This window comes from Ailuropoda melanoleuca, chromosome 13 (genome assembly GCF_002007445.2).
Source record: "Ailuropoda melanoleuca isolate Jingjing chromosome 13, ASM200744v2, whole genome shotgun sequence".
In the NCBI taxonomy this organism is placed as follows: Eukaryota; Metazoa; Chordata; class Mammalia; order Carnivora; family Ursidae; genus Ailuropoda; species Ailuropoda melanoleuca.
Window position 1 is genome coordinate 22,241,588 of NC_048230.1, and position 25,848 is coordinate 22,267,435.

The following is a 25,848-nucleotide window of genomic DNA, read 5'->3' on the forward strand; positions in this document are numbered from 1 at the left end:
ACCAAGTTCTGGTGGGCTGGGTGTCTGAAGTGGGGGCTCTCATTTCTGTAAGGCCTCATCGGTTGGGGCGTCTGGTTTTTATTCCCAGGCGTGTCTGACTCTTTGTGGGGAAGAAGGGCTTGTGTGGGTTCCTTCAGTGTCCTTGGAAATTAAGGGGGCAAGAGGGAAGGGTGTGTCGTCCTGAAAGAGGGGCCCCTTTTGGGGGGCCACTTCACTGCTGAATGTCTTCAGACAGACATCTCCCCACCCCCAGGAAAGAAACTTTATGACATACATTTGTCAAGGGTGTGTGGGGGCGCGCCGCTGGGCACTTTTATCTGGATACATCTGAGCTGAGAAAAAGCACGGGGAAGGCTCTTGCGGCTGCTGTGGCCTGCCTGGCACTGGGGATCTCTCTGGCTTTCAGATTTTTGAGCCCTATGAAAGGGTACCTTCCGTTGCTCTATGGCCTCATCGGGGTTACCCAGGATGGGGAGTGCGGTGCTTGTGCACCTAGCTTCGGTCTGTTAATCCAAGGCAGCCCTTCTGCTTGGCTCTGGGGAGGGTCAGAGGGGCACCATCCCCTCAAATTCCAAACCTAATTCCTGGCCAGGAGTGGGGGGAAGGGGAGAGCTTCTTCTCTTGCCTGGAGGGGTTAGGTGTTTCAGCAGATTCCTGGCAGGCCCTCCATAAATAAAACTTGCTCAAGAACACAGACCCCCAACTATCTGGAGGAAAAACAGGGACTTAGGAGCAGGAGAGAAAAATCAGAGAGGTTCTCTTTCCTCTCCTCTCCCTCCCTTTTCTTCTCTCCCTACCAGACCTTAAAAGCCCCTTTGTTTTTGTGGCACCACAAACCAGAGGGATTTCATCATTTGACCCCCAGGGGGCCTGTTATTTTCTAAGGGTAAGTCACCCTCTTCTAAAAACCAGAGGCCTTCTCTCTACCAAACTGACCCCCGATTTTAAGACCCATGGGGTGTACCACCGCATTACTCCTGCCTTTGCCAGTCTTCCTTCTCTTGATTCAGCTTACCAAGTCCTGTGACTAGTTCCTAGAATTGGATATGTGGCACCTTAAGGAGCTTCTGATTTTTGGGACAAGGGGAGGGCCACGAGAATCCCATTTCCCGTGGAAGGACATCTGCACTCTGTCTCTCTCCTCTCTTCCCTGAAGCCATTCTCTGCTCTCTGAGCTCTCCAGTCTCTGCCCAGGCCTGACTTACAGGAGAATCTGCACAGGGAGGACAGAGAGCTTGGGGTCCTCACCCTGATTTGAAGATGAATCCCCCCAGGAATGATGAGGCATTTGTATTCCTTGGAAAGGAGACTGGTCAGCTCCTAGAGGGTCCCCAGCATCATTTAAGATACCAAAACAGTCTGGAGGCATAGCTCCCACAGGCTTCCACTCTGGACAAGGCGAATGAGTTGAGTAAGGTGCAGAGGAAGGGTGCAGCAGGGGCAGAATCTGACCTGGGGCCTCCTGGGAACCCCCATTCCTGTGTGCCCTGGCCTCCCTTCAATGTTGCTGCCCACTTGCAGAAACCCCAGACCACCAGGCCTGCCCCTGAAGATTTTTTTTTTTTTGCCCCCTTCTATGTCAGCTGCAAACTCTGATAAAGAATGTGTGGGGCTGGCGGCCCGGGACATCTGCTGGGCATATCTAGACAGATTTTTCCGGAATGGCGAAGAGCAGCCAAGGGCGGGGTGGGGGGATGGGGGGGTGCCCACTTCCGCCCCGGAGGTCAAAACCCTTGAAGGGTCTCCTCCTGCTCTAAGCGGTTCCTTGAGAAGACTCCCTCGCTGCTTTTCCTCTTCCCTGCTTCGGGTTCTCTGGGCAATGGTCTCCCTTGAAACCCAACAACGATGTGTCGGGGGACGGGGGAGAGATGGGAAGGGGTTTCTGGTGCAAAGGAACTCTTCCTTCACCACAGACCCATGCCCTCCCCTCCTGCCTTCCCAAGACATTCTCTGGGAAAGCTGCCTCTCAATTTGGAGGACCCTTTTCTCCCTCCCCACCCACCTGCTTCCCCTCCCCGGCTGGGTCCAGGCCTCAACCTTGTAAGTTCCAGGCTAGCCCCTTCCAGCCAGATCCTGCCTCCTGGTCACCCAACCACCCAGCCACCCAGCACCCTCCACCTGGGCCGCCGAGGAGGCGGTCAGGGATTAAAGCTGCCGTTCCCTTTTTCCCTCCGAGGCTTGCCTGACCACCTCTCGGCAGACAATTTGATTTTGGAGTTTTTGTTTGATTTGGTTATTTTGTTTTGTTTTGTTTTGTTTCTCTGCGCACGGGGTGGGAGGAAGTATAAAGAAGTGTAAACAGGAAAGCCAGCCGGCCCTGGAGTTCCGAGCGCCCATATTTCATCGGCTTCCTCTCCATAACTGCAGCGGGGACACTTAACCCTTCCCTGGCTGTGAGAATGTGTTCACTGGGGGTGGGGGGGCAGGGGCTGGGGGCAAGATCCCAGTGCAAGCTCCTCTCCTGGCCTGGTTCCTTTATCCTTGGGGTCTGGATGCTGGGGCAGAAGCCAAGGATTTGGAACAAGAGAGAAGACAGATCACTTAGAACAATCTCCTAAACTCAGTCCCTTCCAGGGTAGAGAGGAAGAGGCTCCCCTGCGTGGGCTTTTCAGCTTGGGGACCAACTGGATCAACCAAGAAGGACAGAGCTGGGAAGAACCCCTCCCATCCTTTAGGTTCACTCTCTCCATTTTTGGAGTTCCTAGACGTAATCAGATTTTGAGGCTGGGATCTGCCCACAGCAGGATTTATCGATTGCGGCAGTGCTGTTACACATCCATATTAATTAACCCAGACACCGGCCTGGAAACTGAGCTGCTTGGGGGGGGAGGGAAGAAATGGGGGCCCCTTCAGGAAAATGAACGTTTCTCCCTAAGTGCCCCTGGGGCCCAGATTGGAGAGTCCTTCCCCACTAGAGAATCGTGTGGCCTTCCCCTGGCTTGAAGTCCTCGAACTTCTCAGCAGGGGCAAGTGTGTCTTACTCTCGACAGTCAGTATCCACGCACAGATCTCAGGGGTCGAATTAAACATCTCTCAGGCCTGACTCTTCCTTGCCAGACCTAGATTGCCCTTGGTTGGAGGGATCCTTTGGTGGATGTCCCCAGGCCGTCCTTTTGTCCTTTCTAGAGGGCTTAAGCACTCCTCCTCACCTTCCTTTCAACTTCCCCAAGGTAGAAGCTTTTGATGCCTTGGGGGCTTGTTTTGTTTTTAGTGTTGGGTGGTGGTGGTGGTAGTAGCGATGGCTTTCCTTTCCTCTTACCCCTCCCTCCAAAAAGTGATTAAAATCTGTTAAAGGATTTAATTAAGACAGTTAAATGAAAAGGAAGGAGGCGCAAATGAGTTGGGGGGAAAAACCCACACCAAAGCTATTCTCAACGATTAAATCGCCATTTTAACAATATAATGGAGTTTGCATCCTGAAAGGGGAAATCAACGCTCATATCTCATCAATAATTCATAGAGTCCGGGATCACGCAGAGGTCAGCAGACGGGCCGAGCGCCGGCCTGCTTGGGGCTCCGGGCCGCTGCCGCATACATTACGCGCCTCGGGCCGCGACGCCGCCGAGTCCGCCGCTCGGGCCGGGGCCGGGGGACCGGCATGCCGACAGGTTTAGGCCGATTTTTCGATTTTTCGTTCTTCCTTTTGGCGAATTTACTGAGAGTCAGATTGCGGGCTCCCAGGGGGAAGTGGGGGAATTTAGGAGACTGGAGAGATTGGACATCGGGCAATTGAGGACCTGTCGGACCGGGATATCTCCACCTTTCCAAGTTTGAATCTCTCCCCATCTTTTTTTCCCCCTCCTTTTCTCTGTCTAGGCATCTTCTGTCCTGTCTCTTGTCTTCCCAAATTTCCTCTTGGAGAGGAAAATGCACTCTCTGCAGCATCCTCTAGCCTCTCTTCCCTGGAAACGGCTCCCAGGCTGGCCTGCCGCTCTCTGGCCTTGCTCTCCGCGTGGAATCAGGCTGAGCCCACGTAGGTTCGGCCCGGGTGTGGCCTCTTGAACCCTGAGGCTGCCTTTGATTGTTGCGATCCCTGACCTCCGAGCCCTGTGGGGTAGGGATGAATGCGTCTAGGGAGGAAAGGGACCTCACAGGCCCCAGTCCAGCTTGCTTAGTCAAGACCAGGTGGGAAGAGAATGGGTTCAGCTTGGAAGGCAGCATCTGGGGGAAAAGTGGAGGGAAAGTGCCAGCATGTGGGAACGTTTCCCCTTGGGGCTAGAAGGCGAGATGCAGGATAATCCCTATATTTTGGAGCTTCTGCAGACTTGCTCCATTCTCTCTGTGTGTTTCTCTCTAATTCGCTCTCTTCTGTTTTCTGACCCCCTAAAAGGCCCCTAGGGAAGGAGGAACGAACCCTTCCCTGTGAGAGGTGGGGTCCTGGGAGGGGATATTTGGGCGCAAGGAAAACCGAAAGAGCGCACGTCGCCGGTGCGGCCGCTGCGCAGGCCGAGAGGCAGAGGCTGTAACGTCCCCGAGCTGCCAGTAGAGTCCGCCTTAGACCAAGTTCACAGCCAGGCTGGGACCTCGGAGGCGCCAGTGAGCGGCCGTGCAAGGTGGCCCCGGGCCCGCTGGGTCTCGCATGGCCTGGACCAGAGCTCTCTCTCTCTCCAGCCCTTTGGGAACTGTGGCCCCCTCCGCTCTAAAGGAATCCTTGCTCCAAGCTCTCTCCACTCTTCACCCCAGAAACTCCCTTCTCCAGGTCAGCCGATGCGCCGTACCCCACCCCGTAGGTCCCCATGCCCAGCAACCGGGGCCCCACTGGGGGACAAGACTGGAGCGGGTGGGTCATCAAAAGCTTTTCCAGGCACTCCACATGAGATACCCATGGAAATGCGTGAAGTGGGGGCGATGTGGGAAGTGGGGTGATGTCTTTTCCCAAAGAGTTATTTAATAATCAAAAGACTCCTCTTCCCCAGATCTAAGGCCCTTGGGGGGGGGGAGGGGCACGGAAGGCGTTTTGCGCTTGGGTTTCTGCAGCCGGCGCAGCAGAATGAGACCCTGGGCTGTGAGGCCAGTGTTATTGCCAGAAGGGTCGCAAAGTTGGAGGGTCAAAAGTTTACAGCGTGCATGAGCGGGAGGCAGCGTCTAGCAGTGGGGGCGGTCCGGGCAAGGGGAGGAGGCTGTGTGAGCCCAGAGAGAAAGAGAGGGAACAAGGGGTGCTGGAGGTAAGGAAGACTTGTGTGTTTGGGGAGTGGGGGAGCAGAACTGGGAAGGAGAGGCAGATATCTGGGGAAGGAGAAACTGGGATGGGAGAGAGACCCTTCTCCAAAACCCCCAAGCTGGTGGGGTGGGGAGCTGCACAAGAGTGCTGGGGGCATGGCCAGTCCTCTGCGCAATTTTCTCGCCCAAAGATAACCTTTGAGTCACCATATAAAATTTAATTAAAACCTACCCAGCCGCACACATTAAAAAAATCCAATTACCCACAAGTCCTTGCAGGACGTTAGATGGGGCCAAAGAAGGCTTCCAAGGTGAAGGCCCAATTCTCACCAACATTAGCCCCACCTTGCTTCCCCTAAAGGGTCCAAACAGCTGATTCCCCCGACTCCCCCTATCCCTCAGGCAGACCTGTTCTTCAAGGATTCCTAACCCCCAGGCTGGGTCCAGTCCATGACTGTGGGCTAGGAGTACAGGGTTTCTAAACTCTCATTCCTCTTTCCAAATTGCTTGGGTTTAAGAAGTTGAATATTGAAAGAAGGTTGGCTTGCTAATTCTCTCACTCTCTCCCAAACCTCCACTTGTATGTTCATCCAGAATCCCTCTCTTCCTATTTGGAGGAGGGAGGGTAAATGAGAAGGAAAAATACTGAATGGCCTCACAGAGACCTTTTTAACTGGATTTGAAACAAGCGACCTGAAATGAACCTTGAATCTATGCATTAGGCTTAGCTCATAAGTAAGTGTTTACAGAGACTGTAATTATAACACCAGGGCGTATGCCTATTTTTGGTCTTTAAATGACTGTTTGCCGTGTTATGAAATGTCATCATATTCTCTTCCAAGCATTGGATATCGGAGGTGTGCTGTGGGTGCTGGTCCTGCCGGAATAGAGAGGACCTGAGAGTTTTCATAAAGATGCCTTTTGAAATACTGCCAGAAGAAACAGCAACTTAATGTCAAATTTCAAATCAATTTGCTCCAGTTTTTGACTAAACCAACTGGGTGTGGGTTCCCATTTCTATTCAGCTTTGAGACAAGTTGCTCTAAGGAGTCAGGCCAGGAAGGAATTCTTGAGGTCCAGAAGAGGTAGAGGTCAAAGGCTGAACTGGAGACCTTCCTCATCTGTCTCTTTTTCCTCCTTTTCCAGGACAGAATGCTAGCCAATTTATGGTTCTGTGGCATAGCCTGGAGCAGCCAAAGGGCCTGGGCTGGAGGGGCCTCGGGCTGGGGAAAGAGAGCCCTCTGCCATCCTAGGCCAAACTGGGTGCCTTGGGATGTTCTCTCCCACCTCATTGTACTGGAGGGATATCTCCCTGCAGACCCTCCCCCTAGACTTAAATTGGGTGGAAGGGTAGGTCACCTGACCTACCTTTGCTGGTCCCTTGGAGGCTGGAGAAAGGGGGAAAATGTGTTGTTTTGACAGCCCAAGAATTCTAATCCTTGAGAGACAAACCAAAGAAAATCTCTTGAGTATTTTTAATGTCTCCTTGCTTTGCTTCTGTCCTTCCTTGTGGGGGTGATGGGGGTAGGCAGAAAAGTTACTGCATAGATGAGAAGTGGTTTTAAACAAAAATTAGGGGGAGGGTGTATTTTATTTTTATTTTTATTTTTTTTAAGATTTTATTTATTTATTCGACAGAGATAGAGACAGCCAGCGAGAGAGGGAACACAAGCAGGGGGAGTGGGAGAGGAAGAAGCAGGCTCATAGCAGAGGAGCCTGATGTGGGGCTCGATCCCATAACGCCAGGATCACGCCCTGAGCTGAAGGCAGACGCTTAACCGCTGTGCCACCCAGGCGCCCCTATTTTATTTTTAAAGGGACATGAAAGCCTCTGAAAACCAAGTCCCCCCCCCAGCTTTGACCAGCACTATCCAGCTCCTGTCTCAGGATTCTTTCTGTCTTCCCCAGATGTGCTGGCCTAGGGACCAAATCTCAGCCCCAGGAGGTGCAGGAGTCATTCCTGGGGGCCCTGGAACCTCCAAAGTTTGGCCAGAAATGGGATATCTCTGGCATTGGGGGAGGGAATAAGGCAGATGGAGTATGCAAGGGGCAGGGATACAGGCCCTGCCAATGCAGCCTTTTAATAGGGAAGGTAGGAGGGCAGGGGGCTCTGGCTCTGGCTCAGGCCTGCTCTCTGGGACCCAGAGTCCCTAGGCCACATTTCCACTTCTCCAGGTGCCATCCTCCCTCACAGGCCCCAAAGGGAAACCCTATGGAATCCTACGCTCTCCCACTTTGCTCAGGGAACCAGAACGGAGAAAATAGGAATGATGGAATATCAAAGGCAGAGGTGGGGTAGGCTGTGTCCTCCGCCCGGGACTTTTTGGGGGGTGGGGGTTGGGTGAAGGGAAGAGAAGTTTCTGGCAAAAAGTAGAGCTGGAGAGGATGAGCTGAATCAAATTCCTGCTCCGTCATTTTTCTCCCAAGTAATGACCTGCGCAAAATTCAATATGACCGAGCGAACTGTGCGAGCGTATTATAGTAACTGCCTGCTCGTGGGGGAGGCCCGGAGAGGGGTGAACCGTAGGTCACGGCGTCTAAAAATTATTAAAATGTTCGAGAGCCTCGTGACGCGCCTAGCTGTTTAACAAAGACTGCCAAAGTATGAGATTAATACGAAAACTTGCGCTTCAAAAACAAAAACACATCAAAAAAAAGTCTTGTTCCGGCCTCCAAGGGGGCCCGTAGCGGCTGTGCCCGCAGCCACGGTTCGGTTTTCCGGACACACAATAGTGGACGAGAGCGAGCTCATCTGTGGCCGAGCGGGCCCGCGGGCGGGTGTGCGGCCGGAGGGCGCGGGGAGCCGCCCGGTGAGTACTCTTGCCTGCTCCCTCCTGGGCCTTCCACTCCTCCGTGTGGCCTCCGGTGCGCCGACCGGCTGGGGGCTCGCCTCCTCGGCCCTTCGCTCTCTCCCTCCCTTGCTCTGTGCTCTCTCCCTGGCGACAAAAGGTAGATGATTCGGTGCGGGCTGGGCGCGCCCGGGACAGCGGAGGGGGCTGAGCAGCGAGAGGTCACTTTAGCAACCTGTGGCTGCCAGGGGAAGGCGGCCGGCGAGCCGGCGAGCCAACGACCCGGGAGCGCAGGGGAGGTGGCTCGGGACGCGCGCGCAAGAGCCCTTGCTTTTTCTTATTTTTATTATGAGTACTCGTGTTCGGATTCTTTTGGGGGTGGAGGGGAGAGGCGGACTCCGGTTTTGGTGCAGTCCGTCCGGGGAGTCGCTGAGAAACCTTGTCCCCCACCCATCGCGGCTGAGCTCGGCTGGGGTGGGGGGCTGCGGCGCCTCGGTGGGACGGGCAGGTGGCGGCTCCCCGCGCGCAGCGGAGAAAAATCTCTGCGCTCTGTCCCTAGGATCAGCCATACCCAGCCCCGCAGTGGCTCTGCCTCCCATACCTCTCTCTTGGGGTGCTCCGAGCACCTGGGCTGCATCCTTTGTGAAGTGTAGAGCAGCAGAGAGGCCCGGTGGCCAGCCTAGAGGCCCTCCCAAAATTCTGAAAAGCCGACTGAGTTGGACGGGTTTCAGAGAGCAAGCGGGTTGAGGAGGACAGGAGGTATGGGGTGGGGGAGGGGCCTGGCCTGTTGGAAAGGGTCGTGGAACCCCTGACTAAGTGGCCTTTGACAAGACAAGACTTGGAAAGATCCCTGCTTGACGCTGGGGGGCTGGTGGGGGTTCGACCCAGGCATTTTGTCCGTGGGCCCAAAACCAGACTCCAGTCTCCTTAGGTGCCCAGATGGGGGTCTATTGGACCCTCTCTTGGCAAAGATAATTAAAATATAAGCGTGTGTGTGTGAAAGAGAGAGAGAGAGAGAGAGAGAAAGAAATTTTCCAAATACATGCAAGTCAGCCTGGCTGGGAGAGTGTTGGTGTTAGAAATCAGGCCTGAGGCCAAAATTGGCAATCTAGATTTGGGATGGAAAAAGGAACCGGTCTCTGGACCTAGTTTCTGGCAAGTGGGAGGGAGCACTCCTCCTACCCACCTGCAAGGGTCCCAGGACTCGGGATGGGCAGAGACTTCTGCAATGTTGTGGTTAGAGGGTTGTTTTTTGTGTTGTTGCTGTATTTGTTAATGAAACTGATATCGTTCTGACTGGCTCACCAGGGATGCAAGTATTTCTCAGGGAGATGGGTTAGGGAGTCTGGGCAAGGTGGAGGGTTTCTCTATGCCAATTCCCCTCACCCTGTGAGAGTCTCAGCATTCAGTCTAGGACTCAGTTCCCTCCAGCCAAATCCCAGTCTTCTAGTTTGGTAAATTCAGTGGTTACTGGGACCCTCGGGAAGTTCATTTGGAAACCCCAGATTCCCTCAGGTTTACCAGATCCCCATTTTGGTCCCACTGCCAGAGACCCTAGCAGGTGGCAGAATGAGCAAATTTAGACAGAGAGAGCCTGCCTGGGGCTAAGGAGGTGGGGGAAATGGGGTTCCTCCATATACTTCAGGGGTTATCCCCCTTTTCTGGCCCCAGGAGGTACGGGAGGCTGGGAGGGATCAGAATATCATCTGGCTGCATTTTTTATGGTTCCTCGTTGCCCTTCATTCGGAAATGAAACGCCTTTGATCTTTTTCTCAGGTTGTAAACAGAATTGCCCGTCATTAAATATCCGGGGCCCCATCTGTTTGGTCTCCCAGCATTTTTCTTTACAGCTGTTTCTCTCTCTTTTTACCATTGAATTTTTCCAAAAGGACTTTTATGACACCTCCTTCACACCCAGCCGCCTCTCCCTCCTCCCTTCACCGAGAAGCGCCTTGGAAAATATCTAGATATTCGTTTGATGGCAAACTAAAGGCTGTGAGGGGCACGGAGGAGCCGATTGGGGTTTTGTTTTTCTTTAAAAAAATAAAAGTCCTTGGGGGGAGGGGAGGGGCGCGAGGGCACCCAGAAGGGCCTGATTCTGACTTCGCTGCAGCCTCGGGATGACCCTTCCTCCTTTTGTGCTTAGCTAATGTTTACATCTCATAATTCATGCGCCGCCCAGGGTTGCGCGGCGGCCCCGAGGTTCGCGTCCCTTTGCGGGACCGGCTGCTTCTATTTCTCTCTGATAGAAGAGAATTGAAAACCTTGTAATCCCCAAAATGGACCCGCAGTGGCTTTTCCTGCTCCCAGAGCTCACACGTATAACAAAACGAAATAAAATCAAAGCACTGAAACCACACCCCAAACGAAGAAGGCACGGAAAGTAGGAGAACTGGAAAATTTCTGGGCCAAGAAGATCTGTCTGTCTTCTGTATATACCCTGTAGATCCGAATTTGTGTAAGGAATTTTGTGGTCACAAATTCGTATCTAGGGGAATATGTAGTTGACATAAACACTCCGCTCATTTTTTTCCCGAAGAAATTTTTTTTTTCCCCAAAGAGAGGACCATCTGGTGACTGACCACACGAAGACTCTTTCCTTTTTTTCCCTTCCTCTTTCTTTTCCTCCCTCATTGGTTAGAGATGGAGGAATCATCTACCTGAAATGTCCCGTGCCTGACCCTGGTCCCTGTTCACTTCTCTTAATAGGTTAATATTGGTGGTGGTGTTTTATCCTCTCCCCCAAGCCCACTTATTCTCTATTCTGGGATTAGGGAGGCTTTACTGAAAATCCGGAAAAAATGACTGTTGTCGTCAGTGTGCAAAGGCAAAGAAAATCGTTTTTCAAACGGATGTTGAGGTAGCCTTTTTGTTTGGGATCAGAACAGGATGCCCTGGAAATATGCAATTACTAAGGGGTGTTATTGTGTGTGGGGGTCATCCCTAGGGTTCCTACCCCCAGCTTATAAGGATGTGAGATTTCTGTTCACTGCAGAGGCAGCTGCATTAGCGGCAATTTGAACGTCTGGACACCGTGGTTAGCATTGCTCGGGTGGTTCTGGAATTAGCAAATTGCTATTCAGCGTGCTCTGAAAAGTTGCTAGATTTTTACTCCCGCACTCATGTTCAGTGTGGGGAAACCAAGTCGTTTGTCCCGGCGTGGGCCGTGTGGGGTAAGGGGAGGAGTGGATAAGAGGGGGGAACGGAAGGACTGACTGACACAGCCGAACTAATAGCGCAGCTAAATGCGATTTGGAAGGCGAGGTCTCCCCGAATTAGTGCATGAATTTCCTATCGATCCGCCCGCGGTTCCATTCATCTCTGACAAGGCTCTCCTGCACCCGCCTGCTTGCTCCCGACGCCTCCTCTCTCACTCCCTACCCCTCCCCAGCGACTGCAGAGAAAAGCCCGGTGCTCAGTGCCCTCTCGCCCCCATGTGGGTTCCCCTCTCTAGGCGGAGCCCCCAGTCTGCCCCTCACTTAACTCCCCGCACAGACTCCTGGGCTCCTTCCCGTCGTGAGGAGGGGATGGGGGCCTATGGAAGGCGGAGAATGCGGGCGGTGAGGCAGGACAGGAGGGGGCTGCACCGAGAGCCCCAACATCCGAGGGGATCCAGGGATTGTTCTCGGCCCAGCGCCCCAACAGGCCCTCCGGCGGCAACCTGCCCTCTTCCTCTCTTTCTCTCCCCCTCTTTTTCTCTCTCTCTCTCTCTGATCCCGGAGAGAGCTAGGCGAGGAGGCGGTCACCCCGCAGGAGCCCTATGTAAATCCTGGTGTTGGGTGGGTGGGGAGGGGGAAAGAGAAGAAGGGGAAATAAACCTCTTTGGCTGGAGTAGGGTCCGGGTGAGCAGATTTCCTTATCCGGGAATCGCAGGCGGGGCGGCCATTGGCTCCGAGGATCACGTGGGCCCCTAACTTTGTTCACTTGACAGTAAGTAGGAGGGCTTTCGGAAACAGGAAAACGAGTCAGGGGTCGGAATAAATTTTAGTATATTTTGCGGGCAATTCCCAGAAATTAATGGCTATGAGTTCTTTTTTGATCAACTCAAACTATGTCGACCCCAAGTTCCCTCCCTGCGAGGAATATTCACAGAGCGATTACCTACCCAGCGACCACTCGCCGGGGTACTACGCCGGCGGCCAGAGGCGAGAGAGCAGCTTCCAGCCGGAGGCGGGCTTCGGGCGGCGCGCGGCGTGCACCGTGCAGCGCTACGCGGCCTGCCGGGACCCCGGGCCCCCGCCGCCTCCGCCGCCACCCCCGCCGCCCCTGCCACCGCCCGGGCTGTCCCCTCGGGCTTCTGCGCCGCCGCCCTCCGGGGCACTCCTCCCGGAGCCCGGCCAGCGCTGCGAGGCGGTCAGCAGCAGCCCCCCGCCGCCTCCCTGCGCCCAGAACCCCCTGCACCCCAGCCCGTCCCACTCCGCGTGCAAAGAGCCCGTCGTCTACCCCTGGATGCGCAAAGTTCACGTGAGCACGGGTGAGTGCGTGGGCACCCCTTCCCCCTCCCACCCCCGGTGCTTTACACCGAAGGGACCTCGGAGGCATGGGGGGGGGGGGCTGGGGGAAGCCAATTGTCCCCGCTATAAACTCGCCATTGCCGGAGATTTACGGTCGCCTGTTTTCAGAGCCACATAATTACATCCCCCATAAATTTTTATGGCCTGGTGGGCCCCGCGCCTTTGAAGTCGGTTCCCCCATCCTCTCTGCCATTCTCACCAGCGACTTTTTCGCCAGGGAGATGCAGTCTCAGTGAAGTTGCAAGTTGGGGAGGGGTGTGTGGGGTGGGGGAGGAGAAGGAGGAGGAGGTAATCTGTATTTGAGGGGAGAGTTGAGTCAACTCCCAGTATTTATTTTTTCCTTTCTTTCCTCTAGTCTGGCTCCTTGGCTCCAGAAGTGGGCAAAAGTTTTTACCGGGGGCAGGCGCTGCATGGAATCTGAGCACAGAGGGTGGGAACTAACAGAAGAAAGGTTTAGGGAAGCCCCCCTCCCTCTTTCACCCCTCATTCTCCCATCCCGGGCCCCAGGCCAAGGGGGCAGAGAGGAGCGGTTAAAACCTTGTGAAAGATTCCTCACTCTCCCCCCACCCCCTCTCCAGACACCCAAACAGCAACGTGGAGACAACACAAGCCTCCAAAACTTTGAGGTCTCTTTCTCTTCCTGGGGGCCGCTTTCTTCCCTTTGCGTCCCCACCCCCCTCTGGAGGAAGAAGAGGTGGAGGGAGAGGGAGGGAGGGAGGGAGGGAGACACTGTGTTAGCTGGAAGAAAGAGCGCTCCCTCCTCCCTTTCGGGGCAATAAAACTTTCTCTTTCTCCTTCTCTCTGTGTGTGTCCAGTAAACCCCAATTACGCCGGCGGGGAGCCCAAGCGCTCTCGGACAGCCTACACTCGCCAGCAGGTCTTGGAGCTGGAGAAGGAATTTCACTACAACCGCTACCTGACGCGGCGCCGGAGGGTGGAGATCGCCCACGCGCTCTGCCTCTCCGAGCGCCAGATCAAGATCTGGTTCCAGAACCGGCGCATGAAGTGGAAAAAAGACCACAAGTTGCCCAACACCAAGATCCGCTCGGGTGGCACCGCAGGCGCAGCCGGAGGGCCCCCTGGCCGGCCCAACGGAGGCCCCCCCGCGCTCTAGTGCCCCCCGCACCGGAGCCGCGAACCTCGGGGCGGGGGTGGGTTGTGAGCGCGGGGCGGGGGGACGCGGGTGGGGGAGATGCGGGAGGGGACCCTGGGGCCTGGGTCCGCAGAAGCCTACCTGCCCTCCCCCCTCACCTATTTTCACGATAAACGCGGAGGCAGGGGAGGGGAAGCTTTATTTATAGAAATGACAATAGGGAGCCGGGTGAGGCCCCCCCAGAAGCAAGGTTCAAGTCTCTTACTTTCTTCCTTAAAAAAAAGAAGAGGAAGAAGAAAACGAAGAAGAGGAGAAAGAAGACAGCAAGAGAAATAGGAGGAGGCTGCCCTCCTCGCTCTCAGCTTTGGCGAAGACGGATCCACGTTTCATCTTTAATCACGCCAGGCCCAGGCCCATCTGTCTTGTTTACTCTGCCGAGGAGAGGACGGGCCTCGGTGGCGACCATTACCTCGACACCCGGCTAACAAATGAGGCCCGGCTCGGCCGCCGCCGCCTCTGCTGCCGCCGCTGGAAGACAGCCTGGATTTTCTTTCTTTGTCCCCCATTCCTGACACCCAGCGAAAGCACCCTGTGACTGCCAGATAGCGCAGTGTTTTGGCCACGGTAACACACACACACACACCATACACACATACACACACACACACACACACACACACACACACACCCTCCTCCCCTTCCGTGCCCCTTGGCAGGCACACTGACTTCTCACCCCCTTCCACCGAGGGGCTGGGGTGGGGGGCAGGAGGAAGGGGACAGGAGGTGGGGGTGGCCTTGGCAATGCAGGAGCAGGCAGGGAAGTTGAGTCCGAGGGAAAAGAGAGACCCGGAGACCCGGGAAGGCCTTCTTCTGGAAGGTCAAGCCATTCCTGGCAGAGCGAGGGGCCACTTGAGTTCTGGGAGCTGGGTGCGACCCTCTCGCCAATCCAGAGTTGGATGGCTGAGGCCCTCTCTCCTAGACTGCAAACGAATGTGAAACTAGCAAACAAAACGTGGTGCCCCTCCCGGTCTGGGAGATGGTGTTGCAGAGACCTCTCCCATAGTTTATCGTTGTTTTGCATTGATTATTATTATTATTATTATTATTAATTATTATTATTATTATTTTATGTCATGTGTGTCCTCTCTCCTGTTCTCTCTCTGACATTCCAAACCAGGCCCCTTCCTAGTTCTGGGGCTGCCTGAGTCTAGAACCCTTTGTTGGCGTGAAAATTGTGTCCTGTACAGAGCGACAATAGAAATAAATGTTTGGTTTCTTGTGATCAGCACGCGTGTTTTTGTTGAAACCTTGATGTAGAGATACAGACAAATGCTGCCCAGTGTGTATGTTAAGCATCCCGGTCCATCTGGCCTCACGTCGGATGTGGTTGAGGATTTTTTTCAAAGGGTCCAAGGGGACTTTCTATCTCAGAGGACTCCAAATTGTGGTAGCTCCTTTGTTTTCCTTTTGGGGTGGGTGTGTTTTGTTTGGGGCTTTTAATTTTTTCCCTCCAGTCCAAAAATGGATTGAAAGTACTGGGAGGGCTGACTCCAATCCCTAGTGGTGGTGGGGGGATGTTTCATTGTAGGACACGAGAGGCTTAAGTATGGCAAAGCCTTTCATATTGTGATTTATTTGTCATAAGCAAATAAAATGCGGTTAAGCTGTCTCTTTCTAGACAGACGACTCTTTGCTTATTAAGGTTCGGAGGGAGGATTCTGCGAGGCCGGCCTCTTTCCTCCCGCCTAAGAAGGTATCCTTTTCCTCTGAGGTGTTTAAAGCTTTAATGAGTCTAATTTTTTGCACAGATGTTTCTGGGTGTTTGCAGGTTTTCAGAGTATTTTTATATTACAAAGGAGCTAGCCAGTGCCATAGCTCAAACTCTGACAAGCAAATAGATAATCAAGAAGACAAATGGCCTCTTTTGTGAAGCCCTGCTCCTGTATTAATTTTCATTTTCTTTCTCATAGAAAGTATCGAAAGTACGACTGGGGGCCAAATAGCTTTCTGTCTCTGAGGTCCCCGGTCACCCCTAGAATGGAGTGGGGGAAGGGGCTGGGGGTGCCGATGACCCTCACAAGCTCTGTCAGGCTCAGGCCACTTTGGGGCAACACCCCCAGAGAAGTGCTAAGGTTTGAGGGCTCCAGCCTTGGCGTCTCTGGTCTTGGGGTGGGCCAGGACACGGCCACCCACCTCCAAAAAGCTTGCGGCTCAAGAGAGCATACACAATTAAAAGTCGTTTTTCGGTCCCGTCTCCCTCCAGAAAATAAACATAGCTGAATCCACCAGCACGTTTTATTGTTATTTCTTTTGTATTCCTCCGGTTTGCAGTGCCCGGGAGTTTGCGAGGCCGGGTAGGGCCCAGGACCTACAGGCTGGTGTTGGAGCACAGGGAAAGGGCAGTAGAAGGGCCCCGTTGAAATGCTGCAGGAAGCCCCATAAAAAATCGCCCGGACCTGGAGGCTCAGAGCGGCGAGCTTTGTTTCGGTGGAATCGCGGTGTGATGTTCAGTGGCCAGGGGATGCGGCTGCCCTTAGTGGAGGGGGAGAATAGTTCTTAAAAAGCATATGCCCCCCCCAGGAATGTCTCTATAGAACCAAATCAAAGCTGCTCCTTGGAAGGTATGAATAGAATAAAAAAAAGATTTCTATGGAGCTTAAAGTTCACAGCCATTCTGTGTAGACAAGAGCTAAGAAAAATGTGAGAATTATACAGAAAACCATTAATCACTTCTTTTCTTTAAATACGTATCCTCTCTCCTTTGTTATTATTCAACAGCAAATCTCCGCAGACCGGCTGTTGGGGGAAAAAAGTGTTAGCTGGCTCTCCCGGATCTGCGAAGGGGAAAAAATTTGGAACCATAAAGTTGAAAACTTTTTTCTCTCAGTTTGGAAGAAGCCCTTCGTCATGAATGGGATCCGCGGAATTCAGGCCAGAGGAGGAAAGAGGCGCAAAGGTAACAAAGCCCCCTGGGCTGTCTTTTCTCTCTCTCTCTCTCTCTCTCTCTCTTTTTTTTTTTTTTTTTTTTTTTTTTTATGAGCTCTTTTTACAAAGGAAAGAAGAAACTCTCTCGCCTCCTTCTTTTCCTTTTTCAACTTTCTTCGTGGGGTTTTTTATGGTGGATGCTTGGTCAGATTTGCTGCCTTTTATGATGACTGATGCTTGGGTCAGATGGAGAGAGAAGGGCCTCACACCTGGAGAGCGTTTGAACTGCTTGGAACTGAGGTGTCAGGGCCCCTGAAAAACCCCAGAGAAGGCTGGTTGTGAGGCAGCTCAGAAGGGCTTTTCAGGTTTTGGAAAATGCAGGCGGGCCTGGGAAGCTTCAGCGTGTTTGAGTGTTTGAGTGTGCATGTGTGCGTGTTTGGCGACACGCACATGTGGCCCGTGTGTTCTGACTTCGCTTGTCTACACTGGGGGCTTGTGTCCCATATGTCTGTTTACCGGGGAGATGTTGTCACTGCCGCCTCCTGGAAAAATGGAATGCAGTTCTTGGATGGAATGCCCCAGGCTTGGAGCAGGGTATAGGTAGATGTCTTCATTTTTTTTTTCTTTCTTTCTTTTTGTGTCTAGCTTGGGATTCTGGACAAATATTTGCAACTCTGGAGCAGGAAACTGTTCCGTTTACAGGCAAGGTTCGTTGATGCCGGAATCTTCCTCTTCAACTCTGCCCTCCCCTTCTTCCTGGAGGCTCAGTGTTCGGTTTGGTTTCCTTTTGCTCTCTTGTTTTGGGGGCTCTGTTCCCCCTTGTGGGGCCCTGCTTCTGAGGGTGAGGGAGCCAGTGGGCTCTGTCTCAGACCTGAATGTGCTGGCCCTTTTACCCTGGGGCTCACTGAGGGTTTGGAGGCAGGAGGCTGGCAGGAGAGAGAGTTCATGGAGAGGCCACGTTTTCTAGGCGATTAGCTCAGTATTAGAACCACAAAATGACCTCGGAAGCCCCTTGACCTCTCTGAGACTGGACAGTGTGTTGGCTCCCGCCTCCTGCCCAGGAGGGAAAGTCATACTTCTGCAAGGAGGGGTCCTTGGGTTGTTGCGTGGCCCACCTTCTGCATCTCCCTCTAGCCCCCAACCCCTTCTTTGCTATGTGGGAATTTCTGGATTGTTTTTCTGTGACTGCCCATCAGGGAGAAAAGGAGTAAAAATTTTAGCTCAGGGGTACAGCTGGGGAAGGGAAGTAGGGTGCTGATCCGGGCCTGTGTATAGAACTCCTTTCCTAGGCCAGGTTCTAACTGCTCCCCCTTCCATGTCCAGCTCATCCCTCCTTCTTTCCTCTTTCTCTTGGAGGGAGCTGAGGGAAGAAAGACAAAGAGAGGTGAGAGGAGAGGTCCACAGGGCTTCAGAGGGCTAAGGGAACAAGCCCCTGGGTTCTAAAGAGGGGAAGGCCCCCCCTCCAGCAGTCCCTTGGAGGCTTTCTCTCAAGGTCTCATATCCAAATCCACAGCTTCTCAACCCATTTTCTGAAGTTCCTTTGTTTAGGAAGCTATTCCTCTAATCACTTGTGCCCTCTTCACCTAATCCCCAGTCCCACCCCAGCTACCCACAGAGCCCATGGACACCTCCCCACCAGAGGAGCGAGAGAAATGGGAGAAGGGTCAGGACAGGCTGTTCTGCTCATTTCCAGGGACCGCTCTGCCACTTTAACCAAAGTTTTAGCAACTTTAAATTTCAGGAGATGGGTAGAGAATTTGCTAACATGAGCTTTTCCAAATCTCTGTTCTACCTGTTGTATCTTAAAATCCACACCAGCAGGCATTCTCTTAGGAGGAAATAGAGACAAAGAGAGACTGACAGACAGGCAGGCAGACAGACAGCCTGAGACTCCAGCTGGGAAGAGAGGAAACGTTCCTTCAGTTAAAACTAGGAGAGACAGAACTTTGCTGGGATGTGTGTGGGGTATTGATTTGCATTTTGTAAACTGTCTCCTGTAACTTAGAGGCTCTAACTCAGGCAAGAAGTAAGTGGCATCAGTTGGTACCATCTCCTTTGTCCCTAAGTGGTGGAATACATGCAGGGGCTGGAGGCGTCAGTTAGGAGAGGGAGTGAGTAGGAAGGGAGCTGGGCTGCTCCTGGACTGCAAATGTTTGGGGCTCATGTGAGATATGCACCCATTATTCATAAGGGCAGATAACTAATTGTGGGCCGTCTAGAGGCCCAGGTGAGGAAGCTGTAATCACCTGGGACTTAAGGAGCTGCTGTCTGCAGTGTGAGGGGTCCATGGAAGGGAAAGAGGAGGGAAACAATGGAAGGGAAGTTTGGGGTTCATTCAAGGGTTTCAGCCCCATAGGCAAGAGCTTCGAGATTTCCCTTTCCCCCTCACTCCCAGACCCCCACTCTTTTCAGGGCTGAGCACCTCCGGCAGGCTCCCCAGCTGGATGGGTTCCCCTTCTGTAATTCCAGGGGCACTCCTCATCTTCCCTCCAGGTCCCTGGGCCCTTCCCGGTGGCCCTCTACTTGTACCTACTGGGCCAGAGGGCCTGCCTCCCATCCTGCCAGGCCGCTCCAGTGCCCGTGGTGGGTCTCCCTGGGAAGAGCGGCCGGCCAGGGAGGGGAGTCTGGTTGGAAAACAGAGTTGGGAAGTTTCCCAGTGTGAGTTGAGCGCTGACGGATTTGTGATCAGCCATAAAACCGGCGCGTTCAGATTCGTAAATCAATCTCGCCTTTCTCACAGAACGAACGTTCACTTTATCGGCAGCAAGAAAGCGCTCGGCTCGCTCAGGAGCTTGTTTATTTGAACACGGACATTCCCAGGATCCGAAAAGAGTGTGGGCATTTTAACAGAACCTGCCTGGCGTGCCTTCCTGTCATTCTGCTGTTCTTTTTCTTGTCCTTAAAGATAATTTCTAGGTTTCAGAGATTGCTGTCTTCCCATGCGCCTGCCTATGACTTCCTTTCTCTATCTCTCTCTGTCTCTCTTTTTTTTTTTCCTTTCAGACTCTAGTGGACTGTTTTCCTATAGGGGACCCTTTTTCATGGATCTGTGGCCAGGACCTTGCGAGAAGTTGCCCTGGCTGGAGCCAGGCGCAGGGCCCACATTGGGAGCAGGCTGAATTCAATACCAGTCTGTGTTTTGTATCTGGACAATCAAAGCCGACCACCCCCCCCACAGAGTGCGGGCCCCGCCGGCGCCCCACCCGCGCGTCGGGCGCGGGGATTCCGAGGAGCAGGCGGGGGGCCGCCCGGCCGCCACAGCTGGAACTTACCGGGCCGGCAGGCGGGGTGGCTATTTCTTTGGGGTTGTTAAGGCATCTGGGTCCTCAGCCTTCTCCCCACTGAGTTGTTTTTGGTTCAGACCTCTCCAGACAAACCGGTGGCGACCCCTCGGCCCCTGCTCCCCTAGCCTTAGCCGAATCTATTCTGCGATCCCGCCTGCTCTGGCGGCGGAGGCCACGCTGCACCCGGAGCTGCTGAAGATAAGGCTGGGAATGTGCCGAGCGGGGCTTCTTCAGGAATGTCTTTTCTGCTCCCCTTTGCACTCCCACCCCTCATGGTGGCCCGGGACTCCGATTCTGGTTGTAACTGGTCTGTTCCTTCGGGGGACCAAGCTGTAAGTGAAGGTTTGGGGGATTTTTTGTTTTGTTTTGTTTACATCTGGGATGAAGGAGTGTGTGTCCCTTTCTCTCTCTAGGCCTAGGGAATGGATTGCTCCTGTCGTCCCTGTGTTTAACCCTTTATTATGAGATCCACCCCCACCCCCCAATCTTTCCCCCTCGATCAGGCTCCATTGTCTGCTGATTGGGAGTTCAGGGTACTAACACCTGGGAAATAGGGACCCGGGGCTGCCAGGCTGACTTCAAAGCCTCTTTCTTCCCCTCTAGTTCAAATCTTTGGCGGCTGTCTTCACTGGTGTGTTGGGGGTGAAGGGGGTCACCAAGATGGGGTATGACATAGGTGGAGAGACACTGAGTGTCCATTTCTTTTGTGTAAATACCTTAGTCTGGGGTCTTTGTCTTGAGAGTGTATTCTCAGTGGGTCACTAGAATTTGATTCCCTGTGATGGTAATAATAACACAACGGGGGGGGGGGAAGTCCCCCTTGTGGTTCTGGGAGCTCCATAGTCATCTCTTCACGCTGTCCCTTTTCTGCCCCTTCCAAAGGTACCACAAAAGATCAGAAGGAGAATTAAAGCCAGAAGCCCCATTCTTTATACATATGTAACTTGGACTTAGGAAGTGTTTCTTTTGAAGCCGGTCCCTTTAGAAATGTGGTTGCTTTTTTAGGAAGAGGGGAGTGGGTCCCACTGAAATCAATATCCTAGGAGTGAGAGAGAGAACGGAGTTGGGAGGAATCTTGATCTGAAAGGATGCAGAGAGAAGAACTGGAAGCTGAGAAATACAGGGGCTTGGAGCAGGGCTCCGCGCCCACCCCACCCCCACCCCCCAGACGCCCCTGCAGACTATCTCTGCACCTCCACCAACTAAGCAGAAGCAGGAGGAGAAGGGAGAGAGGAGAGGTGGGCTGTGGGTAAGTGTGTGTCTGGCGGGGGGGAGGTTAGGGACCTATATAGAGTAGGTATGGATGGGAATGTGGGAGAGAGAAGGAGAACTCACTACTCTTCCATTGGTGGGTTGGGGGGAACCTATTTTGCAGGAAAATTTCTCCTCCTGAAGGGGAAGGTCATAGTGGTCCTTTGAGCCTGAAATCGAAAGACCCCCTTCCCCCTCCTGGTCACGTGATTCATTAAATAATTAATGCCGAGGTTGCAGAATAGATATGTATTCGTCAGGAAAATCGCAGGCTCGGTCTCCCTGTTTCTGACGTGCAATTCAACTGTCCTTTGAAAAACAAGCCTGTACCCCGAGAAAAAAAAAAGAGAGAGAGGGAGGGAGAGAGAGAGAAAAAGAGAGGGAGGCAGCAATAAAACAGCCCCGCAGCCGGAGCCACACCACGGGCTGGGGTATTGTAAGTAGAAGGGATTTCTCACTACCTACCGTGTCTTATATGTCCATGTAAATTTATTGTTTGTTATTAATGTTATTGTCGTAAAATGTGACAAATTGCCATCTTCATTTCCTGCCATTTCTCTTCACACGGTGCTCTGTGTGTTTATACCCATTGAGGCATTGCATAGAGATTTTAGGAATATTCTTCTCTCTCTCTCTCTCTCCCCCTCTCTTGTCTCTGTCTCTCTCTCTCTCCCTCTCCTCCAACCTTTTTCTTGATTTATAGCAATATGGGTGTCAGCTTCTCGACCGGCATGCCAGCCATTGTGTGTGTGTGTGTGTGTGTGTGTGTGTGCATGCGCGCACGCGTTGTGTGTGTTTGTGAGCGAGTTGTGTTGTTTATGGCCATGTCTTCGATAAATCATTTCTCACGGAAAATGATGTGGAAGCTAGGCTATTTCTGCGGCCGGGAGAGACTCGCTCTCGGAGCCACTTCCTCCCTCTCTGCTCTGCTCCCAGGAGTTGGTTATTTCAGACGATTTGCAGTAATATATCAGCAGTTAATATGAAAGCTCTATGGCTGGAGGTCTTAAATTACAGCATCTGTGATTATCAATTAAGGCGAGATTTGTATAAATTTGGTAAACCAGAAATGCCTCATTGGCATATAAACCCAGTCAAAGACCACGACCTAATATAAAAATTATATTTGCAAACCCGATAGAGCCAACATTCCTGAAGCAGCAGACAGAGCTTCATTTTTCAGTGGTTCCCCTCCAGGAGTTTGGCTGCTCCGACTCCAGCCCAGGGTAGACAACCCAACTCTGAAAGCAGAAGGAGCCTGGGGGCAAGAGAGGTGGAGGCGGAGGGAGAAATGGCTGGAGTTGGAGGCAAAGATTTTTGTAATCGATGGGGACCAAATTGAAGCCCTGTGCAATGGGAAGGGGGCTGGAAGGATTCGGTTGTAGTCCTGAAGCGTCATCTGTAGGATTGATGTGTATGGCGGGGTATCGAGGTGGAGAAGGAGCTCCCCAAATTGGGGGAGACAATGGGGGCAGAGGGTGAGGGGCAGGGAGAGAAGCTGAAAGCCTTGGCTCCCCACCCTCCTGGCTAACAAAACAAGGAAATGAATTCACACCCCAGTAGCCTTCCTTCGACCTCCTGAAACAAAGAAAGTTTCCTCAGCAGTGAGGGACTCTGTGTGTTTGGGGCTAAAGCAGGGAGAAGTTCTCTAAGTTTTTCTAGAAAAGAAATGTGCCAGGAATCAGGTCGTCCCAAGAAAGTTGGTGAGGGTTCCAGGACGTAGGGTGTGTTCCCCTCCCTAAGCCCCCCTCCAAAGAGGGAGCAAATGGGGTGCAGATTGGGAGGGGGAGAGCTGGCAACTTTCCCCTTGGGTTTCATGTGGGGGTCCCAGTCCCTCCCCATTAGGGAAGAGCCTGAGGGTCAAGAGCCAAAGCCAGAGGTAGCTTCTGGGGACATTCTACACCGCACCCCAAAGTTGTGATGGATGAGGAGCAGAGGGCCAGAGCATTTGCCAAGTGGTCTGGGCTGCTGGCTTTTCCTTTTCTGGCTGGAGCCCAGCCAAGTGACTTTATAGCCACTATTATCTGTGATATTTAACTCTGCCTGCTAGTGTAAACCTTCGAGGGAGAAAAATTAGAATGACGCCGCACCCAGGTGTTAATTATTCATAGCATCAGCCTCGTGGAGTGGCGGCTTAGGCCTCGGTCCTGGAACGTCCAGGCGCTCGCTCCCCTGCTCTGTTCCAAGTGGCGCTGAGCCCCGTCCTTGTTAACGGGCAGATTTGTGGGTGTGTGGTGGAGGCAGCCTCCCAGATTGGGAGTCTGGGCTGAAAAGGGTTTAGGGAAAAAGAGGAGAGGTCAAGACCCTAGGCTGGGATGGGTGTGGTGTTACCTAGTCTGGATAAAAGGAACTGGGGAGAGTGTGGTCTCAGAGGCAGCTTTGACGGGACTGGAGACTGGGGTGGGGGGAGGATTTGGGGGAGGCAGACCTGAGGGATGGTGGCTCCCACCCTTCAGGCTCCCTCTTTCAGTGTTGGATAATCCCACACACACTGGGTGTGAGGGGCCAGTATGTATTTCTCCCTCACCTGGGAAGTTGGGGGGGGAATGTAAATGTGGAAAGGGTGAGTTCACCCCCAAAGCAGCATTCCAGAACTTAGGTCAAAGTCTTGGAATCCCTGAGAGAAGGGGGAAGGATTACCTCTTCCTTGGAGAGGAGGAGGGACACAGGGGAGAAGGAAGAGGGTAGACCCCTGTGTTTTATTAGCTTCTGAATTCAGCCTGTTTCGGAGGATAGGAAACAAAAGGGGAAGGCTGAAGGATTTGCTCTTTGGGACAGGTCAGAGCTAGGGCGTGAGCTGGGAGCCAGTCCTCCAGACCTCTACCCCTGTGTTACCAACTGTGCCTCTTTCTCTGGCTTCCCTCCCCCTGCTGCCTTTGCCTGTCTGTGACATGGAGGTCTGATCCCCCCTGTTTTCCTCTCCATTCTCTCAGCCCCCTTCAGGTCTTTGTCTCTTCTGGCCCTGAGGATACCCCCTCCCCTTTCCTTTCCCCAACTCACACTCAGAGTCTTCCCTCTGGGGAGACAAAAGCGGGGAGACCATCCCTCTCCACCATTATCTTGTAGTTGCTGGCTCCTTGCAGAATTTCTCTATGTGAGGCCTGATGCCCTCCATCCAGGCACATAGGCCTACCCCCAAATCAGCAAGTTTGGAAGGACTTTGCTGTTGTTGTTGTTTTAGATATATAAATATTTGGTTTACTTAGCCATGAAGCACCCTGCCTCGTATCCGTTCTGCACATATGCACCCCATTTGCTTTTGTGTTGTTCAGGGGATGAGGTAGAACGTATTTGACGGAGGGGCTTTCGGAAAGCTGCTGAGTCCATCTTCCCTCCAGACTCCACTGGTGTCTTTCTCTAGTAATGATAGTGGTGGTCACCATGGCTTTAAGAAGCTGGGCTGCCAGCGCTTTAGCGATCAGAGGAATTGAATAAAAAGACAAGGAGAGCGATGATGAAGGAAAGAGGGAGGGCCCCAGAGAGAGAACAAACAGCAGGATCCTTTTCTGAGGGGAGAAGTTAAGGCAGAGCCCAAGGAGGGGATGACAGGGAGAATAAAGACAAAGGCCAGTCAGAGAGGCAGGGAGGCTCTCTTGGGGCAAGGAACCCCCACAACTTGGATGGGCGCAAGTACGCGCGCGCGCACACACACACACACTTAAGTGAGGAGGGAACTGGAAAGGAAACCACTGACTTTGCCCCCTTCTCTATAGAAGAGAATGCCTTTGTGATAGAAGGATGTGTTTTCCCTGCAGATGAAAGGGCCCTGAGGCCAAGGGCTCCACATTGCCCCGGGGAGAGGAGCAGCCTAATAAGTGAGCCCAGAAGTGATTTCTGGAGATACTGCTAAGTCTTTCACGGGCTCAGTTCAAACTCACAGAAGACAGAGAGGCAGAGTATGTGAAGACAAAGAGGCCGTGAGAAAGGGACAACAGAGATGGTTAGAAAAGGCAGAGGGGGAGAGAGAGAGAGAAAGAGAGGGAGAGAGAAGAGAGAGACGTGTTGAAAGAGCCCAACCCCTTGGGGAGGGCAGGCACGGGGAGAGGGGAGGGCTGCAGGGGTCTGGAAGCTTCCCCAGACTCAGTGCTTTCTTTCCAGGCAGCTGCCCAAAGCCCGGCCGTCCCAGAAGCAACTGCCTCTAGAGTAGACCCTCGGGGGTGCTAAATCAGGTGTGAGGCAGCTGGGGTAGGGACCCAAGTGTCAGGGAATGGCCAAGACTGTCTCGGCCCGGCAGTCTCCCCTTCCACCACCACCATCAGGAACTTAATGGCTGCAATCTCCCAAAACAGAATTCCACGGGGGTTGGTGGGGTGGTGGTGGTGATTTGGGGTCAGGCTCTCACACCTGGACCCCGGAATCCTTCCTTGGCCTCTCTTCCCCCTGGCGGGTTTGGTCTCTTCTTTCCCTCTTGAGGGACGGGGAGAAGTTGTTGATCTGTCAGCCGCCTAGGAACTTTCCCTTTCACCTCCAATCCACATCTCCTCCCTAGAACCCCCAGCAGGAACACACGGATGCTACCCTTACTAATCTCCTCCCTCCCCCATCTTTCAGGAAAGAAAAGGAAAAAGGAAAAAGGGAAAGTTCCTACCAGCCTAAGCAGCTTTAGAAAACGCCAGGGAACCTGGAAAATGCAAACCTTCTCGCTTCTCCCGTCCGTCCCTTTCCCCCCTCGCCCCTGCTCTCTCCCTCCACGGCGCACCCCCACCCCCATCCTCCCGTCCCGTCCTGCCCCAAACTCTCTCCCTTCCCCTCCCTTCTCCGCTGGGCCGGACATATGGAACCCATTTCGCTGGTGACATTGAAGAGCCGCCCGTGCGCCCGCCTTCCGCCAT

The 25,848-nt window shown here is 53.3% G+C and overlaps 2 protein-coding genes across 2 annotated transcripts in view; both read left to right on the forward strand.

Annotated features, from left to right (window-relative positions):
* Nucleotides 1–10,463: 10,463 nt before the first annotated feature.
* HOXB4 (homeobox B4) lies at nucleotides 10,464–14,219 on the forward strand. The gene is made up of 3 exons (XM_019797046.2): nucleotides 10,464–12,423; nucleotides 13,279–13,614; nucleotides 13,841–14,219. The coding sequence occupies exons 1-2, from the start codon at nucleotides 11,967–11,969 to the stop codon at nucleotides 13,575–13,577; spliced, it is 756 nt and encodes a 251-aa protein (XP_019652605.2). The 5' UTR covers nucleotides 10,464–11,966; the 3' UTR covers nucleotides 13,578–13,614; nucleotides 13,841–14,219.
* Nucleotides 14,220–14,383: 164 nt separating this feature from the next.
* Nucleotides 14,384–25,848, forward strand: part of HOXB3 (homeobox B3) — a 26,704-nt gene continuing 15,239 nt past the window's right edge. Inside the window, exon 1 of the mRNA XM_034640233.1 lies at nucleotides 14,384–16,512. The gene's annotated coding sequence lies outside the window, so the exon portion shown is untranslated. The remainder of the gene's footprint in view (nucleotides 16,513–25,848) is intronic.

What these genes read in the sequence shown, in the direction of transcription:
- HOXB4 (XM_019797046.2), top strand. Translation starts at nt 11,967, where the DNA reads ATGGCTATGAGTTCTTTTTTGATCAACTCAAACTATGTCGACCCCAAG. An exon ending in CAAAGTTCACGTGAGCACGG is followed by an intron (nt 12,424 to 13,278) that starts GTGAGTGCGTGG and finishes GTGTGTGTCCAG; the next exon opens with TAAACCCCAATTACGCCGGC.